The 18,290-nt window shown below is 41.9% G+C and overlaps 1 protein-coding gene across 2 annotated transcripts; it reads left to right on the top strand.

Annotated features, from left to right (window-relative positions):
* Window positions 1-1,777: 1,777 nt before the first annotated feature.
* zufsp (zinc finger containing ubiquitin peptidase 1) lies at window positions 1,778-18,290 on the top strand. 2 transcript variants are annotated; one of them, XM_068734614.1, is made up of 12 exons: window positions 1,778-1,865; window positions 2,519-3,028; window positions 3,104-3,205; window positions 3,768-3,818; window positions 5,078-5,188; window positions 5,327-5,436; window positions 6,258-6,426; window positions 10,128-10,316; window positions 11,520-11,685; window positions 15,151-15,369; window positions 17,695-17,941; window positions 18,090-18,290. In XM_068734614.1, the coding sequence occupies exons 2-12, from the start codon at window positions 2,521-2,523 to the stop codon at window positions 18,135-18,137; spliced, it is 1,920 nt and encodes a 639-aa protein (XP_068590715.1). In that variant the 5' UTR covers window positions 1,778-1,865; window positions 2,519-2,520; the 3' UTR covers window positions 18,138-18,290. The 2 variants fall into 2 exon arrangements, with proteins under 2 accessions (XP_068590715.1, XP_068590716.1); XM_068734615.1 differs by lacking the exon at window positions 1,778-1,865 and having other exon boundaries at window positions 15,151-15,308; window positions 17,721-17,941.

Below are 18,290 nucleotides of genomic sequence, written 5' to 3'. Positions count from 1 at the left end.
AGATCTGCTTTTTGGTGGTTCTCGGTTGACTCTTCACCCTCCTGACCAATTTTCTCTCAGCAGCAGGTGATAGCTTGCGTTTTCTTCCTGATCGTGGCAGTGACAAAACAGTGCCATGCACTTTATACTTACAAGCAATTGTTTGCACTGTTGCTCTTGGGACCTGCAGCTGCTTTGAAATGGCTCCAAGTGACTTTCCTGACTTGTTCAAGTCAATGATTCGCTTTTTCAGATCCATGCTGAGCTCCTTTGACTTTCCCATTGTAGCGTTTGTGGGCGTTTGTATCCAATGAGCCCTATTTAAATGGCCTCAGAGAAGTCACCAGTTGTAGTCACTCATAATCACTCACAAGAAGTTAAGAGGCCATGCTATGAAGCTCATTTCATTGACACAACTTTCTAAGTCACCAAAATTGCTAATTCATGTTGCTGTATGTATATTTTTGACCCAGCAGATTTTGTCACTTTTTCTGTTAACCCATAATAAAGTCATGAAAGAACCAAACTTCATGAATGTTTTTTGTGACAAAGAAGTATCTGTTCCAATCACTCTATCAGAGAAAAATCAGAGTTGTAGAAATAACTGGAAACTCAAGAGAGCCATGACATTATGTTCTTTACAAGTGTATGTAAACTTTTGACCACAACTGTGTGTGTGTGTGTGTGTGTGTGTGTATATATATATATAAAAACAACCAGTAGTCAATGTGCAAGCTGCCAAATGAATGGTGGTTTAAGCTACTCTATTGGGTTCATATATTTGTAAATCTGACTTATGTAGTGTCAGTGCCTCACCAGCCACGAACCTCACCGCACGTCACTGTTTGAATACATTGCTGTATTTTTCAATGTTCAAGACCACAACTTGAACTTTCAGGTTCAGGTTGAATTGTGCCTTACTGACTAAGAAGTGTATTTATTGTTTTGTCAATTGCATTATTATTTAGCCCAAAATATGTGCTTGTTAAACCATTTAATGTTGTTTCCACGGAAACAAAACTTAGGGAAATGAGGCATTATCCGGTGTAGCTGATTTTGTTTTTTGCTGTCAAAAAACCTGGCTTTCACCTGGTTTGTTCAAGCCAGGTGAAAGGTCAGGATAGAGCAGGAGGGATTTTGAATTTGCCTATTGCCCCCAAACCTACCTATTTGGAGAACAAGGAATGAAATAGTGTTACAAGCACATATGTTATTTTAGGCCACTTTGGTTTAGTGTGACAGGCTTAAAATTCTTTATAAAAACAGGAGAAATGTTATTCCCAGCTAATACAAAAATGATCACTCTTATGATTATAAACTAGGATACGATTTGAACTTGAAAGTGAAGATATTGGACAGCAATTTCCCTTCTAGTAAAAAAAACCATACATACATACATACATACATACAGTGTGTGTGTGTGTGTGTGTGTGTGTGTGTGTGTGTGTGTGTGTGTGTGTGTGTGTGTGTGTGTGTGTGTGTGTGTGTGTGTGTGTGTATATGTGTGTGTGTGTATATATATATCTATATGTGTATATATATCTATATGTTTATATAGATATATATATGTGTATATATATCTATATGTGTATATATATATATATATATATATATATATATATATATATATATATATATATATATATATATATACATATATGTGTGTGTATATATATATATATATATATATATATATATATATATATATATATATATATTTTGGTTTGCAATCATTTTATTCTGAAAAGTTTATGCCGGAAGTCTTGCGGTTTATTTTGATAGCACGGCGTCATGAGCCTGAATTTACGCAAGGATTGGAACGTGAAAAAAGGAAAGCGAAACAGACCTCTAGCTTTGCTAGAAGTACTGACTTCATTGCATCGACCGTGAGTAGATTTTCAACGTACTGAGACAAAGACGTTACAGTCTGGACTGCGAGAGGCAACAGCCGCACGTTAAAGTACTTGGTGTGGCTCACGTTAGCCACCGGGTGTGCACGGTGTGACAGAACGTTATGAATCGCGGTGACACCATTATTCCAATTACACATTTTTACAGCCTCCTTAAGTGTCTGATAGCGCCGATAGTGTACCTCGTAGGCCAGGTTCCATTAAAAAAATCTGCTCATTTGCGATAGTTTAGATCATGGCAACGTTGCAATCATTGTCAACACATTTACCTCATCGTACGATACCTTACTTTATTTCGGCGGATACATAACCCTTTATTTGACACATTCATAAGTAACTATTAAGATATTTCTTCTTCATGCTCACTTTGTAGTTCTGAAATAGAATCAGTGTTGCAGGCTATACTGGACCCGGCTGCTACAATGAATTTCGTCAGATGTGTTTAGTTGTTTGAGCAAATTTATTTATATTTCTTTTATAATACAAAGATGTATCTGTGCTGATAACAGATTAATGACCAATGATTATAATTGTGTGTGTGTGTGTGTGTGTGTGTGTGTGTGTGTGTGTGTGTGTGTGTGTGTGTGTGTGTGTGTGTGTGTGTGTGTGTGTGGGGGGGGGGGCTGCAGCCATGCTGACCTGTGAAATCTGCGGTGAGGACATTATGTTGGAGGAGGACATGAGAACGCATCTCCTTCTCAGCCACCTGGAAAATGATATGCACTGCCCACTCTGTCCCCTGTCTTGTGTGTCCTACGACGAACTCTGCTTCCACATCAGCTCTGCACACCCAGAGAAGCAGCACGGAGTGCAGGATCCGGGCTGCTCGGCCGGAATGGAGAGCAAAAAGCCCCAAACGCCTCAGTCCTGCCCGGCCGGGGACGGCTGCGACGCAGCTGGTGATGCAGCACCCACCGGTGCCTCTCATGTCACTAGAGACTCAGTGCGGCCTAAACAGAATAGTGCACCAGGAAGCGGAGGTTCATCCACTGGGGAGGCTGCACCCGTCAGTTCCACTTTGACAACACGTAGTCCTAAAACAAGACAGGAGTCTGTCAGGCGCTGTGTTGAGGCCAAAGATGGGGTTAAAGCTGAGCACAGTGAAGCCAAACAGAAGCGACGCCCTTCACCGGGAGACGGTGATTGAACTATTTAAAACTTTAATTCAAACTTTAAAGTCACTGTTGACTTGAATTGTCCTGTATTTGTTACAGAGAAGCTGTTCTCCTGCCCCATGTGTGCACTGGTCTGCAGCAGCTGTTTCATCCTGCAGGAGCATGTGGAGTTACATCTGCAGGAGCAGCGTGCAGCTGAAGGTAACTATTCTGTCTCTTAGATTTGCATCTTCGCTGCCATGTCTGGAACATTTCCTTTTTGGTCACTCTGTCACCTATTGTTATTGGCACATAATGAATCTTTAGGATCTGGGCAAATGTCTCAAGGGGTCACAGATACCTACCCAGTCAGGGGTGTTGATATACGGGCCTCGGGATGAGGGGGCCCATAGAGAGAGCAGGCCCTCCAATAACGAAAAGTCCCTTGCGAGCAATGGTTGGGGGCATTACAGAAATTTAACTGTTTGGAATAATTTACATATGGCAATTTTCTATATATCCCCCTGAAAACAAACATTTTAAGTAAAACAAAAAAAGTATGTCGATGTTCAATATCAAGTCTCTGTTTGTCTAGTTTAAATCGGTCAAGAATGACGAGCTGAGCACATCAAGCCAGCAGCGCAAGCAGTTATGAATTAGTATAGCATAACCCAGTCAGCAGACATTAAGGTAGAGAAGGGTTCATTGTTTCTCAACACGAAGACACCCTGAGCCACATACTTGAACATGATGTACCTTTATTCATGACCGTTTCTTTGTTCAGGATCAACACTGGAGGCGTGTCCACTTTCACCGTCAGCCAGCAGCCTCACAGGTGTGTCTCCTCTGACTTTGTTTTTAGCTCGCATGGCACAGTATTTTGTTGTTATGGTAATATGAAGAAGGTGTTTGTATCTTCATTTGTACAAGAAAACATCATCGCTGCCTGAAAGCTGTTGTCAACTCGCCGATGACGCAATGGTTTTGGTGCTTTGTCTGTCTTTCTGTTGGTCCGACATTTCAGCCCAGATTGCAATATCTTATCTTGTCTGGTGGGTTTCCGTGACATTTTTGCACAGACATATGTCGGTCCCGAAAGGATGAATCCGACTGGCTTTGGTGATCCTCTGACATTTCCTCTAGCGCCACCATGAGTTTCACTTTTGTGGCTGATGGATTGCCTTTCACATGGCTGTAGACTCATTACAGTCTAGTCTACAGCTCTGATTTTAGAAACGAGATCTCCTCCTAACCACGGATAAAGCTTTAAGAGCGCTCCTTTCAATCGAGTAAATTCAGTGTTTCTTATAGAAAACATATACTCTAATGATGATCCTGACATTACCCTGGCCCAGCCTGGTTTCTTGGGATTTTTTTTTGTCCAGGTTAAATTTTGTATTTTCCTTACTTCAGAAAGTAATGCTCAACAACCACAGTATTGTTTGAGTATTGTGTCTTTTTTAATATAGTTTTTTTATTTCATTTTTATTTATTTTTTTTTAAACATAAAAGGATTTATGTGTCCCAACAAGACTGCATGATCCTGGAGCATTTTACTTAATTATTGTTATTTAAATAATAACAATAAAAGCCTGCACTTTTATTCATTTTTTTGTTATTAAACAAATAACACAGTAGAAGTTCAGAATGGGTGAACTGTGGTTCTTCTGCTCTGCTTTTATTTCATTCACATTATTTCTCTCTCAGATAATCATGCACATTTTTCTTATTCGCCAGAAGAAATATCAAATAGACAGAAAAGGGAATGAGTCGGAATCAACAGATAATTCAGGTTCTGATTCAGTGTTGCATGAACACAACACAAATATTGAAGCAACTCCTTCATTCAAGCTTCAGTTAGGTTTCACGGTGCTTAAGTGATCTTAGTAACTGTACGGTAGAATTGCAGAAACATGAATGGTTAATACTGTCTATTTGTCTCTTGTAAGGTGTTTAACACAAATGTTTCCTGTGGACTTTTCCTCTAATGGATGACACAGACTGGACCAGAGAAAGGACCATTAGCCTACCTGTCTCAGTTGTCAATCCTCATATTAACATGTTTAAAACCTACATTTCCCATCTGTTTTATAGGAGAGAAGAGATTTGAGTGCCCTATGTGCTCTGTCGTCTGCAGTGACAGCTTCTCTCTGCAAGAACACGTGGAACTGCATTTAGACCACGGAGCTGCTGTGAACGCTGCAGGTGGGCATATGTTCATACCCCCCGTGCTGCATAAGTCACTCAGGTCCCTCTGTTAAACTTTTTTTTCCCACTTCTGTCTCGCACACTCGTATAAATCTCATATCTTTCTATGCCTTTGGTTCATGTGTGCGTCTGCAGGGAGAACCGGCTCTGACCTGAAGCTGGCCAGACAGCTCCAGCAGGAGGAGCAGCAGAGGAGGAGGCTGGAGGAGGCCCAGCAGGAGAGAGAAGAGTTCAAGAAGCTGCAGGTCTGGATTATACGCGAGAGCAGACCATTAAGACAGTGATGTTGTTGGATTTCCAATAAATTAGCATTCATTTGAGGGTTATTTTCAGAAGTACGTATACTTTATAAGAACTACAATACTCTCCTTTACTGTTAACCCCGCAGGGTTGTCTGTGTGTCACTTTTAGGGCTACGCAACTCATAAGATGACAATATGCAATATCGTATTTCAGTGTCGCGATAATTATATTATTTATGTTTTATAAATGAGCGGATAATAAAGTGTACTCTCTGCTGCTTTCAGTATACTGCTAAAACACAACTTATTGCTTGTTGAATTTTAAAAAATGAAAGGAAATTATTTCTGACACACTTTTGTTGAACAAACTGAACATTGAACTGAACACAAAAGGCAGCAATAAAAAAAAATGATAGTTACATGCAGTTTTTTACTGATACTCTTTTTTAACGAACAAAAAAAACAATCTGAGTGAAATGTCATTCGCAGTCTTTTGTGACGTGCGATCAAAAAACAATATATTGTGCACCCCTACTGTATCCTCATAGTCGTGGTTTTATGTCAGTGTGCTGGAGTAAAGAGCAAAAACAACTATTATGTTGCTGTCCAAATACTCCCAGCTGACATCCAACCCAATAGTAAATGTGTATATATACGTGTGTGTGTGTGTGTGTGTGTGTGTGTGTGTGTGTGTGTGTGTGTGTGTGTGTGTGTGTGTGTGTGTGTGTGTGTGTGTGTGTGTGTGTGTGTGTGTGTGTGTGTGTGTGTGTGTGTGTGTGTATAACATATGTCAACCTCCACTGTGTGATATGTTGTTTGTGCAGAGGCAGTTTGGTCTTGACGGCAGTGGGGGCTACAGCAAACAGATGGAGAGGACCATGGAGAGGGCTGTGGCTAGGGGTCTTATGGCCCCTGCAGAGTTCCACTCTAAGAGGGCCGAGATGATGGAGTCTCTGGCCTCAGGGGTTGATGATGGCAGAACCAGAACTCAAGGTATGTTTATTCGCATCCTTGAACCACAATTCTGCAAAAGCACACAGAGACAACACTGCTGGTTTAAAGGAATACACCAAAGTTCCTGTAGGTTTAGGCAACTCGGACATCTGTTACAGTAACACAGCAGCTATTCTCAACCACTGTGGACTGCAGAGGGGAATGCACAAAAGAGACTTTCTGCTTCTTCTCTAGGTCCTTGGTATAATTCCTTTGGGTACATAGTTCCTGGAACTTTTTGGTAGAAATTAATAAGAGAAGAGTAGGACCTAAAATTGAGCCTTTGGGGACCCCAGATTGGGGCTGAGGACAACATTGAATATCCGATGCAGAGTTTGGAATTAAGAGTAGATGGATATTTCTATGGTTGCTAACAGTTAATGAGTTTATTACTGCAGTGTTTGCGAGGGAAATGCATAATCAAATCCTCACATTTTTGAATTGTTAAAAATAATTGCTGAGAAAGGAGTGGTAATGTCAATCATTAAATCAATAAATCTGGACTATTGTTCATGCTCTTGCATATGAACTCTCTTTTTCAGTCCTTATCCTGAACCAGTTCTTCAGCATTCCCTCAACCTTCACAAAATGTTCTTTTAGTTAATATGTCATTGTCTGGTTGTGGGATAGGCTACTAAAATACATGGTGTGTGTGTGTGTGTGTGTGTGTGTGTGTGTGTGTGTGTGTGTGTGTGTGTGTGTGTGTGTGTGTGTGTGTGTGTGTGTGTGTGTGTGTGTGTGTGTGTGTGTGTGAGAACTCCACCATGTGTGATACAGAGAGCAGAGGAGAATTGTAAACGCGACCATGTAGAGACAGAAATGACATGCCGTCGTGTAAATATGATAAATAACGATTTAATAAAAGAACAAGGTGTAGACCTGTTCTATAGGAAAGGTAACCTTAAATGACTTCTGTTGTGATCTGGCACTATATAGAAAATAAACTAACTAACTATAAATTAACTTGACCTTCAAGGGGGTGCGGAGGGTGCCGTTGGGGGGGGCGGGGCACCCCCCTAATATAATGGTAGGGGTAACACTGATGGAATTGGGATGCGGCATATTGTTTCTTTTAAACTTTTTGTCATGCTAGTCTTAATGAAGCTTCTATTGGCCACTAATGGGGCTTTATATTTTTAGCTTTTCTATTTTGGCAATATTGCCATTTGAATGTGGTCAATGTCTGCTTCTATAGCACTTGTTAAAGCTAAAGCCCGTTTAGCCGCTAGCCACGGGCTTAGCCGTCTCCATGTTGACAGCTGTGTGGAAGCAATCCCTCTGCTCTGAATATTGTATTAATTAAGAACCATTAAAAAAAAGAAGCTTAACTGTAGTGTATACTGCCTGGCACAGATGAACCTTAACCAGTTTTTATTTCGGCAGGGATTTTATTTGTATTTTTACACTAATTGTTCACATTTATTTTCCAGTCCATTCATTGAAAACGAGTGCCTATAAAAGTTATCTCATACACAGTCTTTGTCAGTCAGCAGGTGCCTATTGGGCTGGCAGTACAGCACACGCTCAGCTAGTCAACTGTGCATGTACTGTACTCTGCTTCCAGCCTGCAGCTCTGCTTCCAGTGCAGCTTGTTTTAAGTAGAGCTTTTATCCAATCAGATTTCACCTCTATGCTGTCTCTAAGTAAACTGAAGCACATTGCATTACCTGCTAATTATGACTTCAGGATATTGTAATCATGGCTTATCCTCCCATTATTAAGATGTCTAGTATTTAAATAAACTCAAGAGATGGCTTAAAGCTGTCGCGTGTACTGTTCACACGTTTTAACTAAAAGCAGGCGCCTCCCCCGTTCCTGGAGGGAGACCGTTTTTTTAACAGAGAACTGGGACCCTCAGAAGTGTGCCCAAACTGAGGGGCCCTCGCCGGCGATGAACAGATTTGCCCAATCTGTTGCCCGAGGTGATCAAGGATCAGAAGGACACAGCTAGCAGGCCCGTAGCCTCCAGGGAAATACGGCTAGATTCTCAGTCCTGATGTTCGGTCGCCCCCGTGGGTTCCCCTACACAACCTTAGCCCAGGCTCGCGTTACCCTGTCCCTGACTTAAGGGGGGGGGGGGGGGGGGGGCTGTGAGTAGGGGAAAATGGGCGGAGGCCAAGCCCTCTCTATTTGACTCACCCACATGGCCTGATAGTGAGCCCATGGATAAAGCCCTGACGCACCACTCAGTAACCACCTGGGTGCGTATAAACAACGGAGACAGTTCACACACGGGCCTCACCCAATCCTACCTCGCAAGCCTCCGCTAAGAGAAACCTTTCGGGAAAGTCAATTGAGCCTAATTCAAAACCATCAGATTAAGCTTTCACTACCACTCATTATTATTTTTATTATCATTGTTACTGATTATCGGTATTCATTTTTATGCCTCAGCGTTATTTTGATAACCCAATCTTATGCTCAGATGGCAATCTATTTAAGTTCCTTTTTATTTCGTTGGTCTCTCCTACTCTGTGGTGGAATAAAGTGTGTGTGCACGTGGTTATAATGCACGTGCACTAGCACTCCTGAAATCCCTAACATCTGCATGTACTCAGGACATTGGAACATTGCTCACCGGTAGGGCGTGTGTGTGTGTGTATGACAGGCCCTCTGCATATACAGGAAGGTCAGCTGATCTTAAGAGACAAAGAACCAAACCTGCAATCACAAGTAATCCTACGACCTCATCTCTGGCACTGCCGTTGCTCTCATTGTTTTTACATGTCTGCTACTTTTGCATGGTATTTATGTTTTTTTTATTGTATTGTATCATTGTTTTGTTGCATAGTGCTGTACAATAGTACTTACCGTAACTCTGTATTGATTATATTAGGCCATCAGTTTGTTTAACCTGTCCAGGGACTACAGACTGAGGTGGAAAAATCCTATACCCGCTTTGCGTGAGTCTTTTAATGCTCAAATAAAGAATACGAAAACCAGAGGTTGTCTTTCAAATATTCATTCTCTGCGCAGAGAAGGTTCAACATCACAACAGAATGCATACAGTCTCAGTGAGGAAGAACCAAGAAAAAAGTGAACACGCTTTCTTTATACAGAAGAAGCGCAAAGGGTGGGGGCCGATGGCCAATGTTACGGACATTTTACTCTCAAACTAATAGAAAACAATGAAAAACAAGCGGCTGGAACATTCTCATACAACACAGTTACAGTTATCTTTGCGTGCAGGCAAGGGTGAATTCTTCTTTTATAGAAGTATAAGTAGAAATATACTATACTACATATACCATACTACTTAGTATATATTTCTACTTAGTATAGATATTTCTAAGTAAGAATTTACCATTACAGGACCAAAATTAGCTAACTCTAGCACATTTAAATTGAGGTAGACACTTAAACGTTCATTAATGTGCACTGTCCCTGGTAAATATATGAATAAATAAATACATAAAATCAAAGTATATCAATTACTGGTGTCGCACCGTGGTATAGGACAGTATAAGGAGTAGTTTTGGTTGAATTAAAAAAATAAATTAAAAAAACAGACCTGTCCCCTTCCATTTATGACCTGGAATGTTCATTCCACAATGATTTATTGATACATGATTTAGCTGTCGGCACCTTTTGATGCATGTTGATCAGTGAGATGTGATGGCTTCTGGTTTAGCTGTGTGTCCGTAATACTGCTGAGCCGCTGCTGGAATGTACTGAGCTGATCTTGTTTCCTCTCTGTCTAGGTGTGGTCCGAGCATTGTATGAATATTACCAGACCGAATGCAAGGACTCCGTCCATGTGTGGCTGAGTGCTGACACCGACCACTACTGCTCCTCAGTGGGGGATAAAGGCTGGGGCTGTGGATACAGAAACCTCCAGATGCTCCTCTCCTCTCTACACACAGTAGATGCATATGCTCCCCTCCTACCAGGTGCACAATCCCACTGCATAATATCTGACCTGAAATCAGCACTATCCCTGCCAACACTCTATCTTTGTTTTATGAGTCTGATGTGATATTGAGAATGTTCCCCTGTGGAAATTGGAAAAAAAATAAAAAATACAGGCTGGTTGCTTGTGTGTTCTCAGCAGAGTGGTAAGTATGACATGACTGAAGTAGTGCTGTGGAAATGGACATTATACTGGTGAACATGGAGGAAGTGTTGAGTTTGCATTAACAGTCACTTAAAACAGGGGCAGGTCAGAAAACAGGGAGGCTTCTTACTAAACTATATTAGAAGTGAGGGTCTCGAATATGTGCTTGTTTCAAATAAATTGCTGATTCTTTGTGAGGTTGAGGTAAATATCTGGGAATTGAGGGTAGTTCTGTCACAATATTTTGATATATTAATGGATAGATACATTAATGTGCAACAAGCCGTGAATCAAGTTTGTTCGCCAGCTGAATCGTGACCACCACAGCCACCAATTTAAGCAAAACAAGGAAACAGTCCCCCGTCGACGCGGAGGACAAAACAAAAGCACGAGTCGCTCTCTCGTCTCTGCCAACCTCAAGAAAGCGGTGAGAGGCATGAATCCGAGCTGTAGCCAATTCGGAACGTTTCATTGTTGCAGTTGGAAACTAAATACGGCGTCGTAGTTGCAGAGTTCTTCCAACAGAGACAGAATCCAATGGTGAACTCATTTAAGCTGACGATTGTATCATCAGTTTTGACCTGCCTTTATTTTTATGATATTTTTTTTATGCTGAAGTGCTTTCTAGAAACATAACAATTTAAAGACAAGCCCTCTTTATTTTCCGTTTTTCGTAAACGGTCACGATATAAGCATGATAAAGCACTTCACATTCATTAAGCTTGGGGTGTGTCTACAACCATGCTGTTTACTCAAAGCACATCTTGTCCTTGTTCTGCATTCTGATCTGGGTGTAGTATTGTTGTTGGGATTAGTATCTGTCCTGTACGGTTGCTGACAGTGGGTGCAAAACAACAGCAATGACTGCTGTCAAGCGTCACTGTAGCCGTCCTGGAACTATCTTGGCGTGACATCACATCGACGGCTGTCAGTCAGTTTAATAATAGAAATGTATGGCAGATAAACTTATATTAAAAAAAACTAACAACTTTTTACCTGTACCCATTCTTTCCATTTACGCGGCGCTCTCCTCCTCCAGAGAAGGCAGTGCCTAGCATCCCTCAGGTGCAGAGTATGATTGAGGAGGCCTGGAGAGCAGGGCTGGATCCGCATGGTGCGTCCCACTTCAACCAGCGGCTGCAGGGAACAAGAGCCTGGATCGGAGCCACAGAGATCTACGCCCTCCTCACCTCTCTGGGAATCAGGTGAGCATGACACTAATTAGTGTGTTCAAGCACACAACCTCAGGATGCATCATGTAACATAAATGGGAGGGCATTCTGATCAGATGCACACACCACCTCAACTGACTAGCTCCCTACAGATATCTAAGCTCCTTAACTGACTGGACTGGATGTCAGGTGGGTCAGGAGGTGTACAAGTCCCCTCGGTTTCAGGACAGGGAGATTGGGAGGTGAACCAGTTCACTTTGTGTCAGGACAGGAAGATCAGAAGGTGAACCAGTTCACTTTGTGTCAGGACAGGAAGATCAGAAGGTGAACCAGTATTGCCTCACGCAAGACAAATACGAACATTCTCACCCTGGACTCATACACCGTCATGCTCTTAAGATTATCTGATCCATAACTACACTACAACTTATCGTTTAAATTTTGCACCTCACACATGTATATATGTACAGCAGTGGTGGGCCGTCAGGGCCAGCAAAGCCTTATCTGCTGGCCTGGACAGAATCACAAAGTTATAGCTATTTTATAATTTAATAATTTTTCATAAATACACTACATGTATTCTAATTATTTTTCCCATTAGCTTATTTTCTTATTGCACAGCTACTGTCTTCCTATGTTGCTCTGCTTCCAGCCTTCAGCTCTGCTTCCAGTGCAGCTTATTTTAAGTAGAGCTTTTGTCCAATCAGATTTCACCTCTATGCTGTCTCTAAGTAAAACAAATCTGCTCGGAGGCCTTCAGACTTACAAGTAAATGGGGACGATATTGTTGATTGTCATAGTCTTCAACCAATCATATATTTAGTTTGACATGTTGGGCGTATTCTTTGACATGCCAGAGCCTTCTAGCTGGCCTACAAGTACGTGATTGGTCAGTGGGCAAGCGTGACATGTTGGGCGGTGACAATCCCAAAATATACTGCCTCTGTCAAGCGGACATTTTCAGCCCTCAAACGTATTCAGGAAATACAACTGGGGAGGCTCGACAGTCATCACTGGCGTCCATGAATCGAGAAGGACTTCTTACTGGAACTAAAACGGATGTACTGTACAACTGTGGGATTAAACTCTTTATTAACAAAGAAAGGAGGATGGACTTTGTCTTTAAGTGAACAGCAGCTTTGGTAAGTGAACTGCAGTAGCTATAACTGCCATAAATATTATTTATGTCATTATTTAATATGCTTGTTTATATATTATTATGTGTACAACTTGTTTTTATCAATGTGGATTTTCGTTTGGTTTTATATGTGATAGGAACTATTGTTACATCCTATGTTGCGCTGGGGACACATTTAGCCGGTGCACAGCAACAAGAAGACGCGCGAAGTGGCAGCGGTCTATATACGCAAAGTGTTAAGGAACTATGGTGTTGTGTATTTCCTGGAGGGAGTGATAGTAGCGTTACTTACTACTGTGTTAATTTGTCTTTCGTGTCGTTTTCATGATAATATTAATATATTAATATTGTTCCCTCTGATATGAATAATGCTCTTGAGGCCCGTGCTCTTGAGTGTGTGGTGGAATGCGTGTTTTAGCTGAATTGATTTTGACTATATGCATTGTTCGTTAATGCCGCCGCATCCCGTCATGTGTTTTTTTGCTCATCATTCCAGAAGCAGTTTATATCTTTTGCTCCTTATCTTTGTGTTCTCGGCTCTAAGATGCTGTAACAGTAAAAATGTCTTGCAGGGATTAATGGAGTTCTTTCACTCTCACTCTCACTCGCTCATGACCATAGTTGGTAGTTTGAAAGCTTTGACCTCTGGTCCAGGTTCCTGTTGACCACAACAGACAATGCACACTCTATTTTTATCGAGAACAAGACACCCAGATACAGCAACTCACTCCCAACCCGGAGGAAGCAATCACTTATCTTCCAGCAGAGAACAATGGCCTCAGACTTCTGCTGATTCTCATCCATCTCAAACCGCCTCAGTGCGTAACGAAGGTCACGGTCTAATGAAGCCAACAGAATCGCACCCTCTGCAAAGAGCAGAGAAGCAAGGTCCCCCCTCCACCGGACAATCTCCTCCTGCCCCCGACTGTGACTTGAGATTCTATCCAGGAAAATCAGAAACGGAAGCTGTGACAAGGGACAAACCTGGCGGAGCCCGACAAACCTGGTGGAGCCCGGCACCCATTGAGAGCACGTTTGACTTCCTGACGGTAATACGGACACAGCTCTCGCTCTGGTTATATAAGGACCGGATGGCTCGTAGCAACAACCCCGGTACCCCATGCTTCTACAAACTCTGCGTCCTCCACAGAGGATGTGTTGCTCTGGTTTAAGAGTTCCTGAAAGTGCTCTTCTCACTAAATGATAAAATCCCCAGTCAGGGTCAGCAATTCTCCCCTGCTGAATACACTGTGCGCAATTATTAGGCAAGTTGTATTTTTGAGGATTAATTCATTATTATTGAACAACTACAGTGCTCTCGGTCAATCTGGTCACTGATTTTTTTTTTTTAAATGTTTATTTGTACATTTTTAGTTGTTTGTTTATTATTCTCACTTTAACAGATGAAAATAAACAAGTGAGATGGGAAAATTTTCGTTTTTCATTTAGTTGCATAAATCTGCACACTAATAGTTGCCCAATAATTGTGCACACATAGATGTTATCCTAAGAAAGCCAAAACCTCACTTTTACTTTCTTAAATATTCAGGTTTGAGGTTTATTAACATTTTGGATTGACCGAGAGCACTGCAGTTGTTCGATAATAAAATGAATCCTCAAAAATACAACTTGCCTAATAATTGTGCACACAGTGTACAGCCAGAGCAAAGCCCTGCTTTTCCTTCCAGAGTCGTCTTAACGGTTTTCCAGATCTTCCTTGAGGCCACCCAAAAGTCCTTCTCCATACCCTCCCCAAACTCCTCCCACACTTTTTGCTTCGGTTACCTCTGAAGCAGCAGCCCTTCTGGCCTCCCGCCCTTCTGATACCTGTCTGCTGCTTCCGGAGACCCCTCGGCCAACCAAGCCCGAAAGGAGTCCGTCAAGCTGAAGAAAGAGGCTGAGTGACTAGTTCCTAGGTTGCTGCCATGACAGGCACAGACAACCTTCTGATGACAATTCCTTGTATCTGCCTTCACAATGGAGGCTTGGAAAATGGCCTACTCAGATCCCACCTCCCCCATGAGAAAAATTATTGTGGAGGTGGGAGTTAAAGACCTTATGGACAAGGGCCTCAGCCAGGTTTTCCCAGTTCTCCCTCACTACACGTTTGGGTTCTTTTATGCTGTGGCCGACAAACCAAGTCCTAGCCGCCAGATGTTTGTTGGCGAGCTTCCCTCCAAGGTCTGGCTCCAGGAGGGGGCCCCGGAGGTGCTGCAGCTCCTTTTTGCCCAAATGTAATCCATTCAGTGGCCGCTGCAGAATCTCATTCTGGTCACATTTTAGTTGTAGTTTAGTGACCTAAAATCTTCATGAAGCTATCAGCTCAATGTAACACTGAGGCTTGTATTGTATGTTTTCAGTGCCCGCATCATTGACTTCCACAAGCCGACCGGCCCAGGTGACACCCACCCCCGGCTGTTTGAGTGGGTGAAGCAGTACTTCAAGTCCGGCAGGAGCAGCCGGCTGCCCCCCAGACTCATCCACACTTCCCTGCCCCCGCTATACCTGCAGCACCAAGGTACACAGCAACATCACCTGCTATATTCCTTCATCGCACACTATATAGCTGTACGGGATTGGTGAGATCTTAATACATTTGCATGTACATGCTTCTTTGATTGGATAATGTTTTCAGGCCTGAGTCATTCATATATATATATCCCCAAATACATTAGTGAATCCTTCTGCATGCATTCATAAATAGTGAGACTGATCTTACTCCCTCGAGGCTAACATTAACCCCAAATGGCATTTTAATGATCCGCTCATAACATTGCCTAAATTGAAAAGCGTTTTTGGAAGTCTAAACATAGAAGAGCATTAAACTTTATTACCCGGTTAATCTTTTACAAGTGTTGTAATGCGGCACTAATTTCAGGTTTCAATGTACAGGTTGACTGACATAACACAAGGTGCAGTATGCACTACTGTTTTTCAACCAAACCAGCGGTTTGAGATGGTAATGTTGGTCTGTCAGTCACGCCAGCTTACTTAGTTTATTCCATAAACAACTAGAACTGCTTGTAGATAGGACTGTATTTTTTACTTTACTCAGATTGGAGGATTTCTGGGTTTTACTCTGGAATGTTATTGACATAACAAGGTAATCCTGCTTCCTCAAACATTTCAGTTATTTATGATGTAACTGGCGAAATGTGATATCATGAGGTATTAAAGGAGAACTTGAGACTTTACACATAGTAAGGAGTACTCAGCCTCGTAATAAGGAGAACTACTCAGCCTGTGAAAACTATTGCATAGTGTGACATAGTCCATTTATTTGCTTGTCCTGGACCTTTTGATCATATCCCACAGTGTTCGGCAGATGTGCTTTGCTCGGTTCTCATGGAACTGTGGATGTTGATGCTGAGTTGACATTGTTTTACAAACCGAAGGTGTGGAGTTTATAAGAAATTAGGGCTTACGAAGCCGAGAGTGTCGATGGAAAAGATCCTATTGAGTGGCATTTTTGGGATTTTGTACAATCCAGGGAGTAAAAGCCAGATGTCTTGGCCTCCGCTGCTTCAATTTTGACCATTATTTGAATTTGATTTTTTTTCAGTCGTCGAACTTTGAGTTTGTGATGCAGACTGAGACAGAATAATTCCAGGCATGCTGATGCAAAGCTACTAGTTAACCGGTGACCTTTTTCCTCTCCCCCTCTACACTGATGCCACAGTAAAACGTTCTGTCCTAGCTCACTTCCAAACACTTGTTCATCCAGTAACATGTTTTCAGAAAAACTTCAATGGTCTGGTAATCAGGTTTGTGTTACGCAAGTTTCTCTAATCCCTCAGCGTGAAAACATAGTTTGGGTTTTCTGTTTTCACTGATGTTTCTGAAATCGTATTGCTGCACATTCCTGTCTACTCGCACTGTGCCGGTCTGTGTCTCTCTGCTCAGTTGCTAACACACTGATATATAGCGCCACACAGCAGATAGACCGACAGGACAAACACATGCGCACGGAAGCCTGTAAAAACACGCGGCGATGTAACAACCTTGTTCTTCGCCTGTTTTGTATGAGACGATAAAGAGTGCCACATACCATGAGCCGATCTTTGACCTGGGAATGAGAATGGGCTGCACATCCTGTTTATTGGCTGGGGGTTGCACTCCCATATGGGGTCCAAATCCTCTTTGCTGATGCCCCAGAAGAGTCCCGAACACCAATCAAAAAGAAAAGAGAAGATACATACAGGCAGGGTCTCTGCAGATACAGACATCGCCTGTATTTGTCACAAATAGTTCCCTTAAAAAAAAAAAACAGTATTAACATATCTGAGGATTTCACAAAGACCAACAATTTGTTTTTAAATGCTTTAAAACAGGAGGTCTTAAAAATTACATTTGAGTATATATTTTGCCAGCTAAATCAAATTGTTTATAGGATACTCAACCTTTTTTTCATGATAATACTTTTAATACTTGAATTCTATCTTAACGGCTTGTATAAAGGCAATTTTGTAGTACATGAATATGAGATATGAGTATGCAGTAAACTCTCTGAACCCAAAAACCCACCAGCGTGATGGAAAAGCATGTTTCCTTTAAACAATAGACAAAACTACACTGGTTAGCATAGCCAGAAGCTGTGAAAATTGTATTATTAATAATATAATTATTATAATCGTCAGATTTTCATCTTTCTAATGGTCCTTGAACACGTCATGTGAACGCTTCCATCAGGAAACGCAACTGAAACTAAGCTTAAAATTGTCTCGTTTAAAATTTTGCTCCAAATAAACCTGACATTTTTTAATTCTATGCTCCTCAGCGCAACTAAAAAGCCATGATTGATTTGGCTGAGACCAACAGTCACGTGACAACAAGAGGTGCAGGACTTTTATACTGCAGAGAAAATCAAGCCCACACACACTCAAACACTTTTACCTTCTGACAAGGGCAAAAACCCCGTGTCCTCCTGCAGGTCACAGCCGCTCTATAGTGGGCTTGGAGCAGAAGAAGAACGGGAGCCTGTGCCTTCTGCTTCTGGATCCCGGCACCTCAGCGTCAGACACCAGGAAGCTGCTAAGCAGGGACACCGTCTCACCGGCCATCCGCCAAGTCAGGAAGTTCGCCAGCAGCCTGAAGCACAAACAGTACCAGGTGGTGGCAGTGCATGGTGTGATGTCTGCTGAGGAGAAACAGGTGAGGTGTCGTGGAACAGACAAGTGTGCATGTTGCCCTTGTCTGGAGATCTTTACAGTTGTTGAATTACAAGTTTGATGTGCACATGACGAATCAGTGTCAAATGAAATGCTCCTAATCCGTTTATCAACACACTTTGTTTTTACAGATTAGCATCTTGAACTCCAGGACATTATGTGCTGAACAGATCCCGTGAACATGAGCACACTTCATCTCCTCCATCTCATTTGTTTCTACTGTGAACATGCATTTGATTTTTGTACTTCAGGAACTATTTAATGTAGTCATTCACTAATAAATGATGTACACTTTTTTTAATTTTTGTTTTTTAATAAACTCTGTGCTACTC

The sequence above is a fragment of the Cebidichthys violaceus genome, unplaced genomic scaffold (assembly GCF_023349555.1).
Source record: "Cebidichthys violaceus isolate CVI_PGR_0920_01 unplaced genomic scaffold, fCebVio1.0.p SCAF_65, whole genome shotgun sequence".
In the NCBI taxonomy this organism is placed as follows: Eukaryota; Metazoa; Chordata; class Actinopteri; order Perciformes; family Stichaeidae; genus Cebidichthys; species Cebidichthys violaceus.
This window is presented reverse-complemented; position numbering and strand designations above follow the sequence as displayed.